Below are 23,272 nucleotides of genomic sequence, written 5' to 3' on the forward strand. Positions count from 1 at the left end.
CTTAAATTTTATTGGGATTTTATGTGATATACCAACAAAAAGTAGCAAGTATTTGTGACGTGTAAAGGAAATGATACATGATTTCATAAATATTTTTATAATATAAATCTGAAAATTGGTATGTGCATTTGTATTCAGCCCTCTGTAGCCTGATACCCTTAAATACAAACCTGGGTGACCAATTGCCTCCAGAAGTCACATAATTAGTAAATTGAGTGCACCTGCTGGGGGTGATGGGAGTAGTGAGGTCAGACCTGCTGGGGATGATGGGAGTAGTGAGGACTTACCCTCCCGAGGATGATGGGAGTAGTGGGAGCAAGACCTGCTGGGGATGATGGGAATAGCGAGGGCAGACCTGCTGGGGATGATGGGAGTAGTGAGGACTTACCCTGGTGTGGATGATGGGAGTAGTGGGAGCAGACCTGTTGTGGATGATGGGAGTAGCGAGGGCAGACCTGCTGGGGATGATGGGAGTAGTGAGAACATACCCTGCTGTGGATGAAGGAAGTAGTGAGAACATACCCTGCTGTGGATGAAGGAAGTAGTGAGAACATACCCTGCTGTAGATGAAGGGAGTAGTGAGAACATACGCTGCTGTGGATGATGGGAGTAGTGAGGACCTACCCTGCTGTGGATGATGGGAGTAGTGGGAGCAGACCTGCTGTGGATGATGGGAGTAGCGAGGGCAGACCTGCTGGGGATGATGGGAGTAGTGAGAACATACCCTGCTGTGGATGAAGGAAGTAGTCAGAACATACCCTGCTGTAGATGAAGGGAGTAGTGAGAACATACGCTGCTGTGGATGATGGGAGTAGTGAGGACCTACCCTGCTGTGGATGATGGGAGTAGTGGGAGCAGACCTGCTGTGGATGAAGGAAGTAGTGAGAACATACCCTGCTGTAGATGAAGGAAGTAGTGAGAACATACCCTGCTGTAGATGAAGGAAGTAGTGAGAACATACCCTGCTGTAGATGATGGGAGTAGTGAGAACATATGCTGCTGTGGATGATGGGAGTAGTGAGGACCTACCCTGCTGTGGATGACGGGAGTAGTGAGGACCTACCCTGCTGTGGATGAAGGGAGTAGTGAGGACCTACCCTGCTGTGGATGATGGGAGTAGTGAGGACCTACCCTGCTGTGGATGATGGGAGTAGTGAGGACATACCCTGCTGGGGAAGATGGGAGTATTAGGCAGACCTGCTGGGGATGATGGTGGCAGCACGTGGTGTGCTGGCAGTACATGGCTCAGGGTGCAGTTCACACCTTCCTGCTCACCACCTCCTCTCCTCAGCTCCTCCCCGCGGCTCTGCCCACCGCCCTGCCGGCCTGCCCGCCTGTGGGAGTGCAGCCATGCCCGGCATTGTCGCTGGCTGTGAGCACTGATGCCTTTGTGTCTGGCGGAGCAGCCGGCGAGCTCTTTGTCTTCCCCCGGTGCAGGGATCCCCCGGCTGCTCCCCGCTGCCCGCCCGGTTATGCCCGCTGCCTGCATCCTCTGCCCACGGCCCCTGGCAGCAGACTGAGCGGGACCGGAGGTTGCTGGGAAGTTTGCTCGTCCTCGGCCCGGCAGGGATACAATGAAGGATCTGAAGAAGTATATGACAGAAGGTCTGCTGCAGTTCGCCATCCTGCTGAGCCTGGCCGGGGTGCGGGTGGACCTGGACTCCTACCTGCCGCCCATCAGGGAGATCATCCTGGGCACCAGCTCTGCCTACTCGCAGATCCCCTTCCACAGCCTGAGGGACACTTGGGGGGGCTCCAGCCTGCACCCCAAGAGCCCAGACCTGGACTCCTTCTTCACTGCCAGGCGGCTGCTGGACGAGGTGAGGGCGCTGGGGGACACACGGGTGCCCAGGACGGAGCTCAGCGCCTGGCTGCTGCACACGGTGCCGCCCGCGGACAATGCGGAGACTGGCCCGGCCGGTGCCCTGCTCACCACGGGCACCAATGAGGAGACCAATGAGGAGGGCAGCGGCACCGACACCCCGAGCCACAGCGAAGGCCCGAGCCAGCCACCTGCCGGGAGCAGCCGCCTCCAGCCGGGCCATGCCAGCCCCTCACAGCCACACATTGGCACCGGTGCCACCTCCACCCCCGGAGACTATACCAAAGAGGTAACTAATGGCAGCAATCACTGGGGCACCAGATAGACTCATATTTGTCGCATGACTTGTGTGACAGTTGCACTGTAGGCGCGATGTGCCGTCTGTACAAGGTCATGTAATGTGTTCTCCATGGGTGACATGTAATGATGGGAGTTGTGTGCCCCAGTTGCGGGGGGCAGGCAGCCCCCTCTGTAGTGACCAGCTGATCCCCTCTGCCCCTGGCATCAGGCTGTTTATTTAGGTACAGAACAAATATGGAGGCATCATGTGTGAGGAGCACCACGCCCTGCCCAGATCTGCTCCTCATATATGGCAGGAGCACAACCCCCATCATCCCTCACCATCATCCGCCTCCTCGCACACACTCCCTTTGTATTCAGCTGTTGATCCAGGACCATAATAATAATAAGTGCTGGTTTCCAGGCCTGTGGGTTGGCACACTGTGGCTGTGCAGGTGCCACCTCTGCCGCCCTGGGTGGGGATCTTCATGGGAAGAGACGGATCAGTCTTTCAGGGAGTTGCATCACTTCTCAAACTTTAACAAATCTTAGGTTTATCATAGGAAATCTCCTAGGCTTATTGTAGAAGAGAAGGAGGCTGGCCTCCATTATTGGGGGAGGGATATGGGTCTGCTCCATCCCCTGTGTCTCATCTAGTGGGGACAGGTGCTTTAGACAAAAACATCCTAAACATTCAGAGCTGTGTACCCTGTGTCCTCTCAGCAGTACATCACAGCAGGGTTATAGGCTGGTGCCGATGTGATAGAGCAGGGTTATAGGCCGGTGCCGATGTGTTACCGCAGGGTTATAGGCTGGTGCCGATGTGATAAGAGCAGGGTTATAGGCCGGTGCCGATGTGTTACAGCAGGGTTATAGGCCGGTGCCGATGTGTTACAGTAGGGTTATAGGCCGGTGCTGATGTTTTCCCAAATCCATGGGAGGCGTCACCACGGGCATTCTCCGCTCCCTCCAACAGATCAGACGGGGCCAATTCATGCTCTTATTTTATTAATGTTGCTCCCATTATTATTTCGTTTTTTTTTTCTTATGTTGTGATTTCTTTTTTTGAGGTGGGGTTGTTTTTTTTTTAAATCTGCCTCACAGGACTAGGGGGCTTTTTTATTCAGCACTAATTTGTATGGTCTTTACCAAGGGGGTGGTGCTAACAGGATTCTCTAGGGGCGTGTCTGAAGGCTGCTTTTCATTATTAGCCAGTGAGCTCCGCCCTCTTATAAAGACCATAAAAATTACCATATATATATAAGGCCCATATTTCAGGTCCTTTAAAGGGTTATTCCGACCTTAATCCCACCATACATGATAGATCGCTTTCGGCTGAACTTTTGACAGTTCCTCCTTATGCAGGTACAACCGAGCGCCCCTGTGTTCTCTATGAGGCTCCTCTGCCAGTGAATTATATCACCGAGAACACATGTGCCGGGCTAGAGTCAGGAGGCCCCTATATACAGGAGACTATAAACCGAGCCCTTTTCATTGGTTTTAATTAATGTCCAATTGTTTTTGGTGTCTGCATCTCCTGTAAAGACATTCAGCGCAGCCTTCACATGTCTGACTTTCACGCTCTGAGATAGACCACTATGTCTGGCCACGGGTCTCCTGACCCAATCTCGGCAGCCTCATACATCGCTATGAGGTGTGGGGCGGTGAATGTTGGACTTTTACTTTATTCTATTTTTTCTTGACTTTGTGCTGATGTACATTTAATAGGTTACCCAGAAGTAGTGGACAGATAGAAGGGAATATGACTGCAGGATCAGACTACATAGGGATCGTTTGCAGTCTGTTACCATGGAGGTTCATTGTTTGCATAGAAGCTGTATAAACAAAACGGTAGACAGTTTTTTAACTGTCCAATGCTGTATTTTTTTATTATTTGTTTCCAGGTGGACGTAGCGTTTACTTTAATATGGATATTTTACAAATGTCTTTGTTTTTAGAACACACCTCTCTCATGACTAATAAACTTTCAAAAGTGTCATGGGCTGACATGTTCTAAGAGTCGCCCATATAGTGTCTGTATTGGGCACACAGAGTCCCTGTGGTTGTGCCCAGAGCTGAAGGCACTGTGTGCGGTTCCCTCATATAGTGCCCTATTCTTCCTCCATATAGTGCTCTATTCTTCCTCCATATAGTGCCCTATTCTTCCTCCATATAGTGCCCTATTCTTCCTTCATGTAGTGCCCTATTCTTCCTTCATGTAGTGCCCTATTCTTCCTCCATATAGTGCCCTATTCTTCCTCCATTTAGAGCCCTATTCTTCCTCCATATAATGCTCTATTCTTCCTTCATGTAGTGCCCTATTCTTCCTCCATGTAGTGCCCTATTCTTCCTCCATATAGTGCCCTATTCTTCCTCCATATAGTGCCCTATTCTTCCTTCATGTAGTGCCCTATTCTTCCTTCATGTAGTGCCCTATTCTTCCTCCATATAGTGCCCTATTCTTCCTCCATTTAGAGCCCTATTCTTCCTCCATATAATGCTCTATTCTTCCTCCATGTAGTGCCCTATTCTTCCTCCATGTAGTGCCCTATTCTTCCTCCATGTAGTGCCCTATTCTTCCTCCATATAGTGCCCTATTCTTCCTTCATGTACTGCCCTATTCCCCATATAGTGCTTTATTCTTCCTCCATATAGTGCCCTATTCTTCCTTCATGTAGTGCCCTATTCTTTCCCATATACCTGGCATGTAGGTCAAAACACCTCTAAGTGGAAAAGGCCACCATTTAGTTTTCACAGAGGCATAAAGGGGTGCAGTATAGCCCCGTATACTTACATGGGTGCTATCTTATGCACCCCTAATATGGCTGCATGCCTACAGGGTTTTCCACATTTTTTTTTCAAAAGTAAGAAGCGTGTGAGGATTGTTATGAAATTTAGAAATAAGCATTACTTACCCCATGAATACTTTCTGCTGGTACTGAAGATGGTGGCGACCCTTTCATCATTTACATGACCACTGCAGCCAATCTCTGGCTTCCTTAGCCATGTGACCGCTGTGGTCAGTGATCATATAGATCATAGACTGGCGGAGGGGCAGGGGTCTGCACAGGTAAGTAATGCTTATTGTATTAATAAAGGAAAGGGGGGATTGTTCCTCTGTGAAGCAGAGAAACAAAAAGATGGCCACACAAGTTCAAAATTGTAAAGAAGTAAGAAAATTCCTTTATTAACACATGTAGTAAACACAAATTATTGTATTAATGTAGAGCATTACCTGCCTGGGGCCAAATTTTGGCTATTATTGGGCAACCCCTTTAATGCCTCAAAAGGAGGGCGACAAACAGATCCAGAGGATTGATGTGCAAGTGTTTCCCCCACATTAGCAACAGCGAGTCTAAACAAACGGGAAACGTCCAGACAAGCTGTAATGGGCTATTTTGGTGGCATTACTTCGTATACCTGAGACCCCTCCTATAGGCAGTATGGCTGCATCACAGCATAGGCATTTGTCACTTAAACTCCCTTTTCTGCCTGATAATTGGATATGTTGCAGTGCTTAACAGGGCTTTCCTGGAAAAGACTTATAGAATTGCTCATCCTGGGCTTAAAGGGGGTTTCCAGACAGATAATATCAGCCTTAGGGCTCATGCAGACGTCCTTCGGTATCGATCTGATCACGGACCGCAATGCACGGACTGGCCGCAGTTTTCCTGAACTGAGTGTGACATCTTCATAGAAATATATAAAGAGGTCATGCTCTGGCCACGGGTCCCCCTGACCGGCTTAGGGCTCATTCACACGTTAGTATATCACTCATAGCACTCGTACCTATCACAGTCTATGGGGCTGATCATATGTCAGATTTTTTTTCGAGTGGTCCGTGCAAAATTTTAGAGACATGTCTGCTATTGATCTGAGTGTCGGATCAAAGTCTGCAATGCACGTCTGGGTCAGTGCCACCCGGGGGCTGATAGGAGAAGGTGGAGAAACTTTTTTTTTTTTCTTATCAGGTGTATGGAGCGAGGCAGCGCTGAATGGCTAGGGGTATCTATAACTCATACATACTCTCCGGTCCTGGGTCTGAAACCAGCGAATCCTCACAGCGCGCAGTGCGTGTGCACTGGGGGGATTCATAAGTCTGCAGTCACACAGTGACTGCAGACTGATCACTTTAGACCAGACAACCCCTATAAACATCCACATTAGGTGGATCACATTAAACTGTGGAGCAGCAATGTATTAAGGATTTTCTTCATAAATAAATACCCATTCTTCTTCCCTGATCAAAGGAAAGGATTTAGAAAACTGCAAGGATGCTGCAGGGCCAAGGAGTTTTTTTCTGGTTGCCGCCTATGTTTGTATTGTATTTTCAGTCTTAGTGTTGTCCGTGAAATAAAATGTCTGTTCTTGGACCGATCTTATTCAGTAGGTTTGTTCAGATGACCGCTTCAGTTTTTTTTCATGGTGCGAACATAGGCATGAAAAAAAAATCCCAGCATGCACTAGTCTTCTTCATATTTTGGCTGAGACACGCCTATTCAAGTCCGTGGGTGCGCAAAATAATAGGATGCCGTATGAATCATCAATATAGCATCCGATTTTTACGGATACATTGCAATCTTTATTTGGTCTTGTGCATTTTAATAACCGCTCATGTATAAAAATTGCTTGCACACGGATTGACATATCGATGAAAAATCATCCTTTTTTTGTGGATGAAAATTGGACAATTTTCTTATATTTTTGTGTGAATTTGCTGTGAGCAGAACGCGGTTCTGCTTCTGTTCACACGTGCAATGTGGCTTCTATCAATAATGGAAACCATAACACCGTGTTCTGGATCTGCCATAAGTCAAATCCAGATCATGTCGGCAAACACAATATAGTGATCTCTGTTGTGGTTACAGCTGTTTGATAGCAAGAATAGTGTGATCAGTCCCCAACGAGGCTCGTAGGGCAGGTGTGAACAGAGCCTTGCTCCACATCAAGTCGTAAAAATGGAAAGAGGAGTGTGGTTGCCACTGTAACAATGTAACGTGCCCTCTGCTCTCCATGCTCATGGGCTTGTACTGCAGGTTGCATAGGACACTGAGTTTTCTGCAGGAGATGTGCGATCTGGCACTGTTCAGACTACTCCATAGGGCCACTGCATTCTCTGGTACTGTGAGGCTATGTGCCCACGATGCAGAAATGAAGCAGAAAATTTCTGCAGCATTTCTGCATCTCCCTGGCAGAAAAAACGCATGCAGATTGTGCATGCGTTTTTCCTGCAGAATACATGCGGATTCACATGCGTATCCACATGCGTTAACGCATGTGTTTCCGCATGTTGACTGACAAGCACTTTCCAGGCGATAGCATCACTTGGAAACTGCTTGACAACTAGGTCACACTGTATAAATCCATGCAAACAGAAGTATCTGCTATGATTGGCTCCTGTGATTCCACAGAAGGACATGTAGTTTCTCTTCTAGTTTGTAAAGTTTATAATAGTGAAAGTTACGCCACATCTGTCATCTGCTTTCAGATCTAGTAAATTAAATAAGTCACTGATTTGTGAAATGAAAAAATCCCAAATTGTATTTATGGGCAGTAAGCTTGTTCACATGTTGCGTTTTTGCTGTGTTTTTTTTAAAATATTTTTCAAGGGTAAAAAAAACACAGCAGTTCACAGTGACTGCTGAATGCATGAGAGTTCTGAAATCACATGCGGCTTTTTTTTCTTTACATATTTTAACCATCAGTGTTTTTTTTTTTTTTAAGACCTGCAGCATGGCAATTCTTGCTGCATTTTTCATCCGTTCAAATGAATGGGAAAAAAAACCACAAGTAAAAATGCACATAAAAGCGCGTCAGACATTCTTATTTTATTTTCCTGCCAGAACTCTGGGATTTGGTGCAGAAAAATATACTGCAAATACTCAACATGTGCACATAGCCTCAAAGGTGAAAACATTGCCCAGCATCGACGCACTGAACCCCATTCCCAGCAGGGAAAAGCTCGGATATATTTCTAGGGATACATCCATAATACTCCCAACCTGAGTTGAAGGGCAAGCGTTCTTTCATTTGCTTCCTCCATTGTGGTAACACTAGTTGCTCCCTTAGATTTATACCTCTTCATGAACTATAACAACTTGTGCATCGCTGTATTATCTGTTCATTTATGGATACACAATCAAAAGAGCTCTTTAGTGGAGACCACACAGATAACATTTGAAAGCACTCAGAAAGGGGTTTTCCAAAATCATGAATAATGTGGCCAAGGCAGGCAATGTGCAGGCAATCTCTATACTCGCCTATTATACAGTTGTCTCTGAAGCCTACTGCTCCATGCAGCCTGACAAGAGCGTAACTATGTAACTATAGTGGGTGCAGGGGATGCAGTTGCATCTGGACCTTAGAGCCAAAAAGGTCCCTTTGCGCCATATCATAGAATCATAGAAAGGTAGAGTTGGAAGGGACCAGCAGGGTCATCTTGTCCAACCCCCTGCTCAATGCAGGATTCACTAAACCATCTCAGACAGATGTGTGTCCAGCCTCTGGCTTCAACTTCCATTGAAGGAGAACTCGCCACCTCTCGTGGCCTCCTGTTCCACTCATTGATCACCTCACTGTCAAAAAGTTTTTTTCTAATATCCAATCTGTATCTTCTCCCTTTCAGTTTCATTCCATTGCTTCTCATGTTTCCATTTGCAAATGAGAATAAGGATCATCCCTCTATACTGTGACATTATTTACTGTGATATTTGTAGACAGCTATTAAGTCTCCTCTTAGCCTTCTTTTTTGCAAGCTAAACATTCCCAGCTCATTTAACCGTTCCCCGTAGGACATAGTTTGCAGTCCACTCACTATCCCGGTAGCTCTTCACTGAACTTGCTCCAGTTTTTCAGTGTCTTTTTTAAAATGTGGTTCCCAGAACTGGATACAGTATTCCAGATGAGGCCTGACCTAGGAGGAGTGGAGGCCGGGGGATAATTACTTCACGTGATCTAGATTCTTATCATTCTCTTGATACATCCCAGAACTGTGTTTGCCTTTTTTGCTGCTGCATCACACTGTTGACTCATGTGCGGTCTGTGATCTATTAGTATACCCAAGTCTTTTCCACACATGCTGTTGCTTAGCTCTATTTCTCCCATTCTGTAGATGTAATTTTCGTTTTTCTTGCCCAGATGTAGGACCTTGCATTTCTACCTGTTAAATACCATTCTATTAGTCACTGCCTATTGTTCAAGCTTATCTGCATCCTTCTGAATCCTTTCTCTGTCTTCTCTAGTGTTAGCTATCCCTCCTAGCTTTGCATCATCTGCAAATTTGATTAGTTTACTTTCAGTTCCCTTATCTAGATCATTTATAAAAATGTTGGACAACACTGGGGCCAGGACAGAGCCTTGTGGTATCTCACTTGAAATACTCTTCCAATTGGATGTACAACCATTTATTACCACTCTTTGAGTATGATCACTGAGCCAGATATGACTCCACCTAACCCTAGCCTTGTCAATTCCATACTTGGTCATTTTTTCAATAAGAATAGTATGAGATACTCTATCAGATGCTTTGCTGAAGTCGAGATATACCATATCTACCGCATTTCCCTGATCCACCCAGTTAGTGATTCCATCATAGAAGGAAATTAGATTAGTCTGGCATGACTTCTTTGCTACAAACCCATGCTGACTCTGGTTAATTACTGTATTCTTATCCAAGTACTTACATACATGCTGTTTAATAATTTGTCAAAGATCTTTCCTGGTATAGAAGTAAGGCTCACTGGCCTGTAGTTTTCTTGCTCCATCTTTCCTTTTTTGAAGATAGGGACAGCATTTGAGCTTCTCCAATATTCTGGGACTTCTGATCTCCTGGATTTTTGAAAGATTCTGGCTAGTGGTTCTGCAATTTCCTCTGCTATCTCTTTCAGTACCCTAGGATGTAATTAATTTGGACCAGTAGATTTAAATTCATTTAAATTAGCTAAGTGTTCCCTCACCATTGCTCTGTTTAGGCTATGTGCCCACGATGCAGAAATGCTCCGGATTTTTCCTGAGCGTTTCTGCATCTCCCTGGCAGCAAAAATGCATGCGGATTTTACATGCTTTTTTCCTGCCAGGGACAAGCGTAAGTGAAGCGTTCTTCACATGTTATTTCGCATGGGGGTTGTAAAGCGCTTTCCAAACGATTTTAGCATCACTTGGAAAGTGCTTGACAACTTGGTCACACTATATAAATCCATGCAACCGGCATGGATTTATATAGTGTGACCAAGTTCTAGTAAAAGAATGGTAAAAAAATAAACCTTATACTCAACTTCCAATGGTCCCCGGTCTCCTCCTGTGCGTCCGGTGTGTTGGGCGGCTTGCGGTGGTCTAAAAGGACCTTTCATGACGTCATTTAGTCATGTGACAGGTCATGCGACCACCGACGTCAGCGGTCGCGTGACCTGTCGCATGACTAAATGACGTCATGGAAGGTCCTTTTAGACCATCGCGAGCCGCCGGGAAGCCAGGAGGCATCGCTATGGAGACCGCACATGTAGTTGTGCGGATAATAAGCGATTCAATGCAAGTCAATGGAGGCGAAAACGCCGCAATTACGCAAAATAATTGGTAGTGATGCAGATTTTTCCGCAATGATAATCCGCAGCGGAAATTTGCACAGCACATGCGGATTATCATTGGGGAGCATTGCATTCCTTCTACCATGCGTTTTTTAAGCATTTCTGCAGCGGAATTGCCACTGCGGAAATGCTTAAAAAACGCATAGTGGGCACACAGCCTTCTAGATAGTGTGGATTCTTTTCTTCCTTCGATAGCACAGTGAAGATCAGTTAATGTTACATTTGCTTTCTTAGAGAACACAGATGCAAAATAGGAATTTAAAAGTTCGGCCTTCTCAACATAATTTTTGACCACTTTCCATTTTCATCCTCTAGAAATCCTATAGCTTTTCTTTTGCTTTTGACATAACCCCAAAATCCTTTTCATTGCTTTTGGTCTCCCTTGCAAGCCTCATTTCATTACTGGCTTTAGCTCTTCTATGCACTGCATTCCCTGCAGACAGCATTATATTCTTCTTTAGATATGCCCCCCTCTTTCCACTTGATATACATTTATTTTTTCCTTTTTAGCAATTGTTTAAGTTCTATGTTTATCCATCCTGGTCTCTTTAACTGCGTCCAATTCTTCCTTCTTTTCCGGATTGTTACTGACTGTGCAGTGAGAATTTCATTTAGCGAAATCTCCCATCCTTCTTGGACATTTCTGTCCTTTAGAGCAGGGTTCCCCAACTCCAGTCCTCAAGGCCCACCAACAGGTCATGTTTTCAGGATTTCCTTAGTATTACACAGGTGATAATTGCATCACCTGCACAGGCAATAATTCCATCACCTGTGCAATACTAAGGAAATCCTGAAAACATGACCTGTTGGTGGGCCTTGAGGACTGGAGTTGGGGAACCCTGCTTTAGAGCACCCAGCCATTGGATGCAAATTTTCTACTGCATATCCGCTGTGCTTCTGCATCAAAATCTGCACGTGTTAAATGCGGATTTTGTTGTGAACCTCACCCCGTATATTGCAAGGCTTTAAAATCTGCACAAAGAATTAACATACTGCGGATTTGAAAATCTGCACAGCTGGTAACATATATATATACAGTATATATACATATACAGTATAATATATACATACAGTATGTATATATTGCTACCTGCATGATTAAAAGTGATCTGTTCATTGTTGCTTTATGCTTTTGGATGTGATGGAGCTCGGGGCCATTGATCTCTGGAGACTTGGAATGTGGTTACTTGTGTGACTTGTTTTTCCTTTGCGTTGGTGATATGTGTCTGGGGTGTATAACTTGCATATATTGTATACTATTAGCAGGTTTGTGAAGTGCGGTGCACAGACATAATGATCTGATCATCGCCTGGTTTTATTTAGGGAGTTGATGCAAATCTGTGTCTCGGTTCCTTTGAAAGTCCTGGAAAGCTCCATATGTCTTCATACATAGTTGTTGTTAATAGCTCTTTCCTATAAAGCCATTTGCATTTTACAGTAGGTATATTGATCGTGTACATAGGACTGATGAAAATGGCGTGTCCCAGAAGATTTGTCTCATATTGATCTATATTATTATTCGGTAGCAATCCAAAGTATTGTTCCATGAAGGAGACCCTACCGGGGAAACGATAAACCTGACGTTACCGTAAGACTCCACTCATTCACTTCCAGCGCAGCGGCATTATACATTACACATCAGTGCGGTAATAGGACTTCTAGCTGTCACCGACTGCTCCGACCAGCAGAACACAGCAAAAACACCTTGAAGACCAGTCACACATTGCAGACACCACTTTGTTTTTGTACATGGGTCCTGTTCCATTATAGTGACACTTTGAGCTTTTTGTGTACTCCGACAAATAATTACCATTTCTTAGTGATTCCTTTCTACATATTTCAGTGATACAGACGTTACGCCACAAAGGCAGATTTCCTGGAAGGAAATGTTATGTTTTGCCTTAGGAAACAACATCTCACATGGCATGCATAGGAAAAGCGAACGTCTTCTTTTCAGGTGGTCTGTCATTCTTCCGTACCAGTACAGATCCCATTGTTTTATTTATATGCACTAAGAGCACTTTCTAACCTCTCTGACCACAGCGGAGGCCGCCATCCTGTGTGCAGGGACTCTGAATGGACTCTTTAGTATTTAATACTAAGGGTGTATGGCTTCGTTCACATCTGTGGTATCGCTTCTGTGTATAATGGAGATGATGGAATCCACAACACTCTGCCAGATCCAACATAAGAGCGATAGTAATGGCATCGGATGGAGCTCTCTGGCTTAGACCAAGTTCAGACCAGCGTATAAAACATTATTTTCTCATGTATGGTTTTCTGTATGTCTGTTTTTTATATCTGCCATCTGTGTTCATTTTTTCAATCCATATGACATCTGTTCTTTATATCCACAATTAAAAAATATTATAAGGTCTAAAACAGTTCCCTATTTAACGTTTGGCATTGTTTTTTTGAAAAAACCCATTGAGTTCCATGGGCGATTCTTTTGCGAAAAACGTAAGAGATTAGTGCACGCTGCTATGTATGGGGAGAGCTGGGCGAGATAGTTTTCAGCCAAACAATGGCTCAGCACTAGCTACCTATAGTGCGTGGGAGCTTAAGAGTGCTGTGGGGTGTAAAAATCACCTATCCTCTTTTGCATCTCTCATTATAGGGTTCCAAATTGCCTCTGGAAGGAAAACAAAAAATTAAAAGGAAATTTTGTGTAGAATATGGTTCTTGGCCACTACTTTTTTTATTGATCATCACTATCTGATGGGGAAGGGGGTGCGACCCACTGCGATCAGCTGTTACTGGCAGCTGAAAGTTCTCGGATGCTGTCGGAACACAGCGGTTCTGTCATCCCTGCAGTGGCCGGAGCTGCTGTTTTCCGGCAACAACTAAGAACTTCCGGTTGCACCACCACCGATCAGAAAATGATCAATAAAAAAGTAGTGGCCAACATCTGGATTTCGTTAGTATCACACAGGTGATAATTCCATCACCTGCACAGGCAATAATCCCATCACCTGTGTAATAGTAAGGAAATCCTGAAAACCTGATCTGTTGGTGGGCCTTGAGGACTGGAGTTGGGGAACCCTGGTGTAGACGACCTGACCTGCCGCCGACCGTAGAGTGGCTACATAATTGCACGTTGGGGGCTATTTAATAGCTTGTATATACAGGGCGACTGCCCTTCCGATGCACACAGAACAATTGTAAAATAGATCGTTCTGTGTGCATTTACTGTCACTGTTCTCGGCAGCATGTGTCCTGTTTACAGAGAACGATGTGCTGCCGAGAATGATGATTTTTCTTTTTAGCGCTTTGCACCTTCGACAGCCTGTTTACACTGCACTATTATCGGGAAACAAGTATTCTTAAAAAAGCTCGTTCATGATTATTAGGCAGTGTACTGCAGCCTTAGTTAGCTGGATCCTACCATATATTAATATTAACTAAATACTATTTTTTATGGATCTCTAGATACTAACATTTATAAACTGCTGAAAAGCTGGTTGCGTTTTTACTAGAATTTTCTTTCTTTTGTATTTTTGAAGCCCAGTTTTAGTAAATTAGTTTAGGCTTCATTCCTCTGACACGTACAGTCAGAACATCAGAATCCAGTTAGTCAGCCCTCGGGCATAACGACTCTATAAGTGTCTGGAGGAAATGCAAATAATAATGTAAAGTATTTAGGGTTAGTAGACGCTGCAGATTGTGCTCCACACCTGGAGAGTAGAAAGTATAGGACACTGCAGTGTAGAGAGGTCTTGTGAGGACAACCCGTCCATAAGGTATATGGACTTTATAGAACGGTCCTTCTTCTGTGACCCTTTTTTATGAGCCAGAACTGCTTCCCTGTTCATCTGTGCAGTACATGTACAGTATGTATTTGAATGGTCATCATGTAATGTTATGGAGTTACCAGCCACAAGAAATGGTGCCATACACCTGAGATACCGGTCTTGTTTAGGTGTCTCTCCCAAATTCATGATTTAGGACAGCAAGCCCCCTGCTGACTCTCCCCCTGATAGAAGATGTAAGCATCAGGAGGAGTGGCAATGACTTCACATCTACAGATATCTGTCATTTGCGCACACGTCACGGGGTGTCTGTAGACATAACGTCGTCAGCTCCGCTCATCTTCCAATGCGGAAATAAGCGGCTCTGATTACAATTTTGGATAACATCCGTGCCATATAAGCAACAAAATATTAATCTGTGTCTGATTTCTTTTCTCCGAGAGGTTCTGCAGCTGCTGGGCTATATATCCTGTGGTTCTGCAGCAGAGAAGGTTCATTTAGACGAGCTGATAATCAGGAAAAAGCGCTCCTGTAAACGTGCCCACAGTCATCTGATGAACGAGGAAAACCCTCGCTCGACAGATGATTGCAGCGTTCTTGCCGACATTAAAATCATCTTTCTTGGCAGACTATCGTCCTGTGTATACAGGCCATGTGCTGTCAATATTCTATTCTATATCATATTAACGATCGTTCTGTGCTCATAGAGTCCAGGTCACAACCTCGATTGACAGGTTGTCTACATGGTTGGCTCGTCTACATGGGCCCATAGGATAAACGTGCCTTACGTAGCAGCTGCAGAACCTCTTTATGACGTGAACAGAGTTTTATACAATTTTGAATATCTCATATCGTTGTTGTATTTGTTCTGACACATGTGATCCATTTGTTGCTATTTCTATCCAGATGATAATATAGGTCACCATTATTCTGGTACAGCTCCCTGTATTCCAGCTTTTCTCGCGCTATAGATAAGGCGAGGTGTGGTTCTCACTTATTTTCAGGTACAAATGAGTTTCACTTCCTAGACATAATGTAACACAGCGGGATACAGCAGGAGCGGTGTGGGATCTGACCACCACAACCTCTCTCAATAGTTGATGTGGCAATACGAGATAGGAGCTTACCACACCCTACGTTAGAGGGTCCGAGACCCTACTAAGCATGACACCAGATATCTGTGTCTCCATTCGAACCCCATCTTCTGTATAGATACGTGAGGTGTTATCCTACTGGGCTTGGTATGGTCAGTGCTACTGGCGGGCTATGATTTATTGGGGAGGCCATCGCAGCTGGTCCTATGCCTTAGAAGAAACAGACAAGAAACCAGCAGACTTTTGTGCTCAAAGGATGTAAACTGGTAATCGATCTCTTTCTCTCTCTGTCTCTCTATTTTTATATATCCCCTTGAACATACGCTCTTCATTATTGAAATGGCAAGCAACAAAGAAAAGTTGTGGAATTATAGAAATCACAAAATTGATAGGCATGTTAATGCTATGCAAATGATGGGAAAATGGAAACAAAATTTTCAAGATTTATCAATTTATTAAGTATCTGGGGTGTCATTGGTCGGTAACTGCAAAAATAATCTGTCAGCAGAGGATCTTGATGATTTGCCCAAGTTCATTCATTGTAGCAGAAAGTTCCTCAGATAACCATTATTATTATTATGCTTTGCTTATATAGCGCCATCATATTCCACAGCGCTGTCCCCAATGGGGCTCACAATTTAAGTTCCCTATCAGTATGTCTATAGAATATGGGAGGAAACCCAAGAAAACTCAGGGAGAACATACTGCCCAACCATTAATTTCCTCATTGATAGCAGGCCAGGTGTGTACGTGCTGGGATTTCTGCATGTGGCGCTGACACTTACTTTTGAATAAATCGATGTGTTAAAAATTCTGTTTCTATTTTTTCATCATTAGCATATGAGTAACACGTCTATCCATCCTGTGATTTCCATGTTTCCACTGTTCCTTCTTGGTGTTGCAATATGAGCGTATTTGGGCCACTGCTTATCTAACAGCATACTTGTACTTGCCAACTCCAGGAATGTTCAAGAGACTCCTGGAAAAGATGGTAAGGTCCCTGTTTACTGGGGAATTTGACGTCTCCCTATGTTTTGGGAGTGTTTTGGTTCTGTATATAGGAGGTCTGATTTGAGGTTTATATCTTTATTTAGGGGGTATGTTTGGTTTATGGCTTGTGTTAAGGGTTAAGTATTTACTGCATTTTTGTTTTGTTTTTTTCCTCACAGTTTTGTCACAAAAACTTTAAGCATTTCCTCCTACCAGTAAAGTGAATGAGATTTCTGTAGTCTTATGTGTGTTCCATATTTGTTTCCTTATAGATTTCAGGCAGTTTCAAATCTGCAGCATATCAGTTCTTTCAGCGTTTTTCACCCATTCCAGTGCATAGGAAAACACGCAAGTTAAAAAATCTGTCAAAAACGCGCATATTTTTCGCAGTGTTTTTTCCGCCAACACATCAGTATTTGCAGCACATTTTTCTGCTGCAAATACTGAATGTGTGCACATACCCTGATGAGGTGGTCCGGATTCATATTAAAATGTTCTGTGTCATGTGTCCATTAGTGATTGCCATGTTGTATATTGGGTGGGGTACAAGGCCATACATTTTGTGTTTCTATTCCCCTCTTCGGAATCTCTCTGATGTGCCTTATCAAAATCCGGCATGTATAGACTAAAATTGAGTAATTAGTTTGGAAACAACCTATTAAAAATATTGTCAGTTTTCCCTCATAGTCTTTCTGCAAGGAAGATACCAGCCGAGACAAATCTCTTATGACATTTACTTTACCTGAAGGGGTTGTATTTTTTTAACTATCTGTACTCCCTATGATGTATCCACCACAGGTCTTCCCATAGTAAATATAGAAAAATGTATCACCATGAAGGTGACAACGTTCCTATGCAGAGTGTCCAGAGGAGATCAGCCTGCTTATTTCATGTGCAAGGGTGAATGCGGCACCCATTACAATCCCTTTAATGTGTATGGCCGATGCAAGTCTATATCTTTCTGAATATTCTTCAGGATTCTTTAGGTCAAGATTAGAAATAATTATATAGATTTTAATGTAATAGATGTGTATATGTACACACATCAGTAAAAAAAAACTATTTTGCTATTTCTAATCTTAACTTAAAGAATCCTGAAGAATATTTAGAAAGATACAAATTTGCTATTGTACAAACTGTGCTATCAGTGGAGGGAGCTACTTGTGGGGTGAATCAGTTAGTGTCACTCTTTTCACGGTGAATTATGTTTTGCACCTTCATTACTCACATTGTTATATGACAGCTGTTCTCCAAAGTACAATTGCTGGCAGCGTATTGGTATAAAAGCATCATCCAGAAGAACGGCCAATGATTTTCTCATCTCGAGTGACCTGTCATTGCTTGAACCTTTTATTTCCCAAGGCTTAGATCTCAATGTTAAGTTATTGACTTGTGTTGATAATTTAATATGCAGGTGTAGTGAGATATTGACTGGTATTTATCCTGGCATGTAGGTCATCAGATGACTATTTGTGGACAGTGTATGGCACTGAGCGGTTGTGCCCTGTTTGTAGGCAGTAATATTTTCAAGAACATCAGTTTTGAAGATTTCACCTCTCCGAATGTCTCTGTTAAAGTAAATGCTAACATTATCAATTATATAAAAACACTGGAAATGTTTTCATTTCTGTGTTTTGCCATTCCTCTGTGATTGTAAGAATAATCTGAAACAAAGTGTTCAAGGGGTTGTTCAGGACTTACCGTATTTTTCGGACTATAAGATGCACTTTTTCCTCCAAAATTTTGGAGGAAAATGGGGGGTGCGTCTTATAGTCCGAATGTTGAGGAGGGGGGTGTATATTTATGTGGGGTGTGGGGGGAGCAGTTGCGGCAGAGGAGCGGAGCACAGGAGGCAGCAGCCGCCTGCTGCAGCCTACACTGTCCCCGCTGCTAAAGAAAATGAATATGTGGGGAGCACTGAATATTCATGCTCCTTAATAGCGGTACACAGTGTAGCCGCGCTGCGGCTTCTGCTGCTGCCGGAATCGCCTGTGCCCGCTGTTAAAGGGCATGAATATTCAACCTCTCTCCACGCCCATGGGCGTGGGGAGGGGGTGAATATTCATGCCCTTTAATGAGCGGGCACATGAGATAGCAGGCAGCAGGAGGAGCCGCAGCGCGGCTCCGCTGTGTGCCGGCTATGAAGGAGAGTGAAGTCACTGCTCCCCGCGCACACAGTCCCAGCGTGGGGAGCAGTGACTTCCGGCAGCTGATCTCTCCTTGTGAGCCGCGCATGGCAGTGATGTCATGAGCGGCTCACATGGTGAGATCAGTGTGGGCAGACAGGACGCAGCGCTGTAGGAGAGAAGAAAGGTGAGTAGCAGTGTTTATTTTTTTTTTAATTTGCAGCATGATGGGGATTAGGGGGACCATGCATACCAGGACAGGGATTAGGGGTGCCATGCATACCAGGGCAGGGATGAGGGGTGCCATGCATACCAGGACAGGGATGAGGGGTGCCATGCATATCAGGATAGGGATGAGGGGTGCCATGCATACCAAGATAGGGGATGAGGGGTGCCATGCATACCAGGACAGGGATGAGGGGTGCCATGCATACCAGGATATGGATTGCTGTGCCATGCATACCAGGATGGGGATTGCTGTGCCATGCATACCAGGACAGGGATGAGGGGTGCCATGCATACCAGGATGGGGATTGCTGTACCATGCATACCAGGATAGGGATGAGGGGTGCCATGCATACCAGGATAGAGATGAGGGGTGCCATGGATACCAGGATAGAGATGAGGGGTGCCATGGATACCAGGATAGGGATGAGGGGTGCCATGCATACCAGGATAGGGATTAGGGGTGCCATGCATACCAGGATAGGGATTAGGGGTGCCATGCATACCAGGACAGGGATGAGGGGTGCCATGCATACCAGGATATGGATTGCTGTGCCATGCATACCAGGATGGGGATTGCTGTGCCATGCATACCAGGATAGGGATTAGGGGTGCCATGCATACCAGGACAAGGATGAGGGGTGCCATGCATACCAAGATAAGGATGAGGGGTGTCATGCATACCAGGATAAGCATGAGGGGTGCCATGCATACCAGGATGGAGGGATGCCAGGCATACCAGGATGGGGATGGGGACCACGTATAAAAGGAAAGGGGGGGGCATATATACCAGGATGGGGGATATTGTCAGAATTGGGAGACATTACCCCTATACCAGTGTCAGCAGAAGACCCCCTCCCCCTTAAAAGTGCATCATGACCACATTTTTTGCTTATTTTTTTTTTTTCCTCCTCTAAAACCTAGGTGCGTCTTATAGTCCGAAAAATACGGTATATAGTGATGTCTATCCTCAGCCGGTGCCGGCGGCAGTCGGATGTGCTCAGTTGTGCTCCGTCAGCTGCATAGTGGCTGCAACCAGGTACTACGACTGGGGCTCCTCTAACGCAATCCAAATAATGTAAGGTCTCATTCAGACATGAGTGATTTTTCTTATCTAAAATAAAATAAAAAAATGGGTGCATGTTCTATCAGTGGAAAACATGGCTAGAACATGTACTTGACTCCGAACTTCCCACTCCCGTCTCCAAGATTTCTCGTGTGCTGCGCCAATTCTTTGGAATGCACTACCCAGGACAGTTTGAGTAATTCCCAATACCCACAGTTTCAAGCGGACCCTAAAAACCCATTTCTTTAGACTGGCGTATCGCCTCAACACACTATCAGTCCGTCCCAGTTTTCCCCCATATTAAAATCTTCTTCAATTTCAGGTTCATACCATCCATGTACTTAATAGCCTCTGTCAGGACTGTACACATACTGGCTGGTGACCAGTCCATGTATTATTATTTATCCTATTTAGTATATCAAGGCTGCATTATTCAATATATGTACATTTTACCTTTTGTGTCTCCCCCATTTCCTCATAGACTGTAAGCTTGCGAGCAGGGCCCTCACTGCTTTTGATATGAGTTATGCTTATTCTGTATTGTTTGTATAAGTCCAACCTAAAATTGGAAAGTGCTGCGGAATATGTTGGCGCTATAAAAATCATTATTATAATTATTATTATTGACTCACGGACGTCTGAATGAAGCCTATAGCATAGTCTGACAGTCAGGGAAGCCATGATTATGTGCATCTGTGAGGATCCTAATGGTAATACCGTCCCTATATCCATTAGAATAGGCTTTTAATGGTGATCTGTGGTGGTCGAACCCTCAGAACCCCTAGTGATCAGCAGGACAAAGCAGCTTCTCCAAATAATTCAAGACCTCATTGTCCTTTTTACTGTGTCTTGTACAGCAGCTTAGCCCTAATTAAGTTGCGTCTCCAACAGAGACTTTTGGTCATGCAGGTCTCTGGAATTGTGCAACCTCTGTGTTTTATAGGTGGTTGTGAGCAACAAGACCTGAAATGATTTTCACTTCTTGCGATTGTCGCATATAGAAGATCCGACGTTACACAAAGATCACAAGTTGCTGTGACTTATTGGCTAATTTTCAGCTTGTATTTTTGCTTTTTTGTCTGTTTGCTTTCGACTTGCAAATTTTTGCTCAGACATCAAGGGTGTTTCTTAGTTAGTCCAAGCTGCAACAGTTCTAAATGTCCCAAAAAATCCAGAACCTTTTAAGGTAATAATAATTATACCCTCTGATTACTTGATCCCATTACATTACTGTGTAATTTATGGTAAGGAGTTTCTAATTATTAAATACAGACATGTTTTTATCTATTATGACTGTACTGCCCTGTAATTACTCATGTAGTTGCTTCATAATTTCCTATTGTACCTAAGGTCAGATTTGTTATTTTGTGCCTCCCTCCTTAGATGTGTATGTATTTCAGAACAGGTTTTTGCCGCCTCTATTGCCTGAATTATTGGGCACACAATGTTCCTGGGCCGTTACCCACCTTAATGTAATAGTAAACTACAGCCTTGAAGGACAGAAGTTGTATCTCCCAGCTCATGCTAGGATTTCACCCCAGGCATTGACCCGCCATGTAATATTACGATTTGAGTAGACCTTCTGCCACAGCTAACCCTGGAGGAATATAATTTAGGCAGATTCCACCCACAAAAAATGAACATAAAGCACAAAAATGTAAAAACAACATTGCTGTGCACATGTTTATTCTTTTGTCACTTCTTTTAACTACTTTGAGTTTCGGAAATCATGAAGTGGTTAAAAGAAATAACATGTTCCTTCTTCAGGAGCCTTTGTCTGGATGTCTGGAATCCGCCTGCTCCTTATACGTGAAGTCACTTCACGAAAAAGACCACTGACTTTTTCCTGAAACAGCTTGGCCTAGTAATTCCTGAGCGGCTCAACCAGCATCTTAAAGATGCCACATATACGTATCCTGAGGTTGGAATCACACATCTGTGTCTTGCGGCCCATTACACGGATCTCCGGACCCGAATTTGACAGCCTCATACTATACATGCCTATCAGGCTGTTCAGTTTAGGCCAGGAGAGCCGTGGCCATTGCTTGTATTGTCATTAAAATTCAGAGGTGTGAATGTGGCCTAAATATGATCCTGCCGCATTCTAACCAATATAACGCTTTCAGTGTAAGGTAGGGGAACATCAGATTAGCTCCAGCTTCTTTCATCCACTCTCAGTTGTGGCTTATATGATGCTAGAGCCAGATAGTGCCGCAATAATACTCGCGTCCTCGAGTACTCGTCCTGAATAAGGTGTCTTCGGCATCCCACATCAGTACTGTGCATTACGTCTACATAACACTTATCTCATAACTTTCCATAGGTTTAAAGGGGTTTTCCAGCACTATAATATTGATGTAGGAAAGGTCAATATAATAGTACTGGAAACCCCCTTTGTCAGCAGCTCTTCACCTAATCTAAACACTGGATGTGATATCGACAATAATGTAATGTGTGTGGGGGCAAATGATCACACAAAGAATTGCTTGTACTCACCACCCACCACCCCAGATAATGTTGCAAGTAAATGAAACGAGCGCCAATTGACATTCTATATCGTTGATCGGCGCTCATTGCCTGCAATTTATCGGCTACTGTTAAAAAACTCTAAACCCCCCTATATACACTTTATCTAAAAGTATGATGTGTATGGGGGTCTCATGACTCTTCTTCTGACAGATATTGTCAGGAAAGTTAAAGGGAACCTGTCACCAGATTCATACAGCCCAAACTGGGGGCAACAGGAATCAGACCCTGGCTGCACGATTGCAGCCAGGTATATTTTTCACTGAAATGCAAAATGCAGGGGGATTTCAGAGAAAATACACTGTGGGGATCATAGCAGGAGACTACTAGTTTGCCTATGCCCCCGAACGGATCTACGCAGTGCTACTAGAGATGATTGAAGGATCTCTCACTGTGCAAGAGACCCGTTGATCTCCAGCAGCGGCACTGGGAAGAGCCGGCCGAGGCAGAGCCGGACTAGCCAGGTCTTTGTCGATCGTGCCCGGCAGGATCTTTACAGTATACCTTCTCTGAAATGCCAGAGTGTTTCAGAGAAAAATATGCCTGGCAGCAATTATGCAGTCATTCTCTGATTAAAGCCCCCGTCTCACATTGCGAGATCGCTGCTGTATCACGGTTTTGGTGACGCAACAGCGACCTCACCAGCGATGTCGCTATGTGTGACACTTTGCAGCGATCAGGCCCCTGCTGTGAGGTCACTGATCGCTGCAGAATGTCCTGGACCATTTTTTGGTCGTTGCCCTCCCACTGGTCAGCACACATCACACAGCGATCAGGCTGGTAACCATGATAAACAGCGGGTTACTAGGGGCA

The 23,272-nt window shown here is 44.4% G+C and overlaps 1 protein-coding gene across 1 annotated transcript in view; it reads left to right on the plus strand.

Annotated features, from left to right (window-relative positions):
- The first annotated feature begins 1,281 nt into the window (after nt 1-1,281).
- NFE2L3 (NFE2 like bZIP transcription factor 3) overlaps nt 1,282-23,272 on the plus strand; it is a 43,352-nt gene continuing 21,361 nt past the window's right edge. Inside the window, exon 1 of the mRNA XM_073677879.1 lies at nt 1,282-2,111. Within this exon, the coding sequence (XP_073533980.1) occupies nt 1,575-2,111 (537 nt within the window). The 5' untranslated portion in view covers nt 1,282-1,574. The remainder of the gene's footprint in view (nt 2,112-23,272) is intronic.

Source organism: Phyllobates terribilis, unplaced genomic scaffold (genome assembly GCF_046119375.1).
Source record: "Phyllobates terribilis strain yellow unplaced genomic scaffold, ASM4611937v1 Scaffold_4__5_contigs__length_816908805, whole genome shotgun sequence".
Classification (NCBI taxonomy): domain Eukaryota; kingdom Metazoa; phylum Chordata; class Amphibia; order Anura; family Dendrobatidae; genus Phyllobates; species Phyllobates terribilis.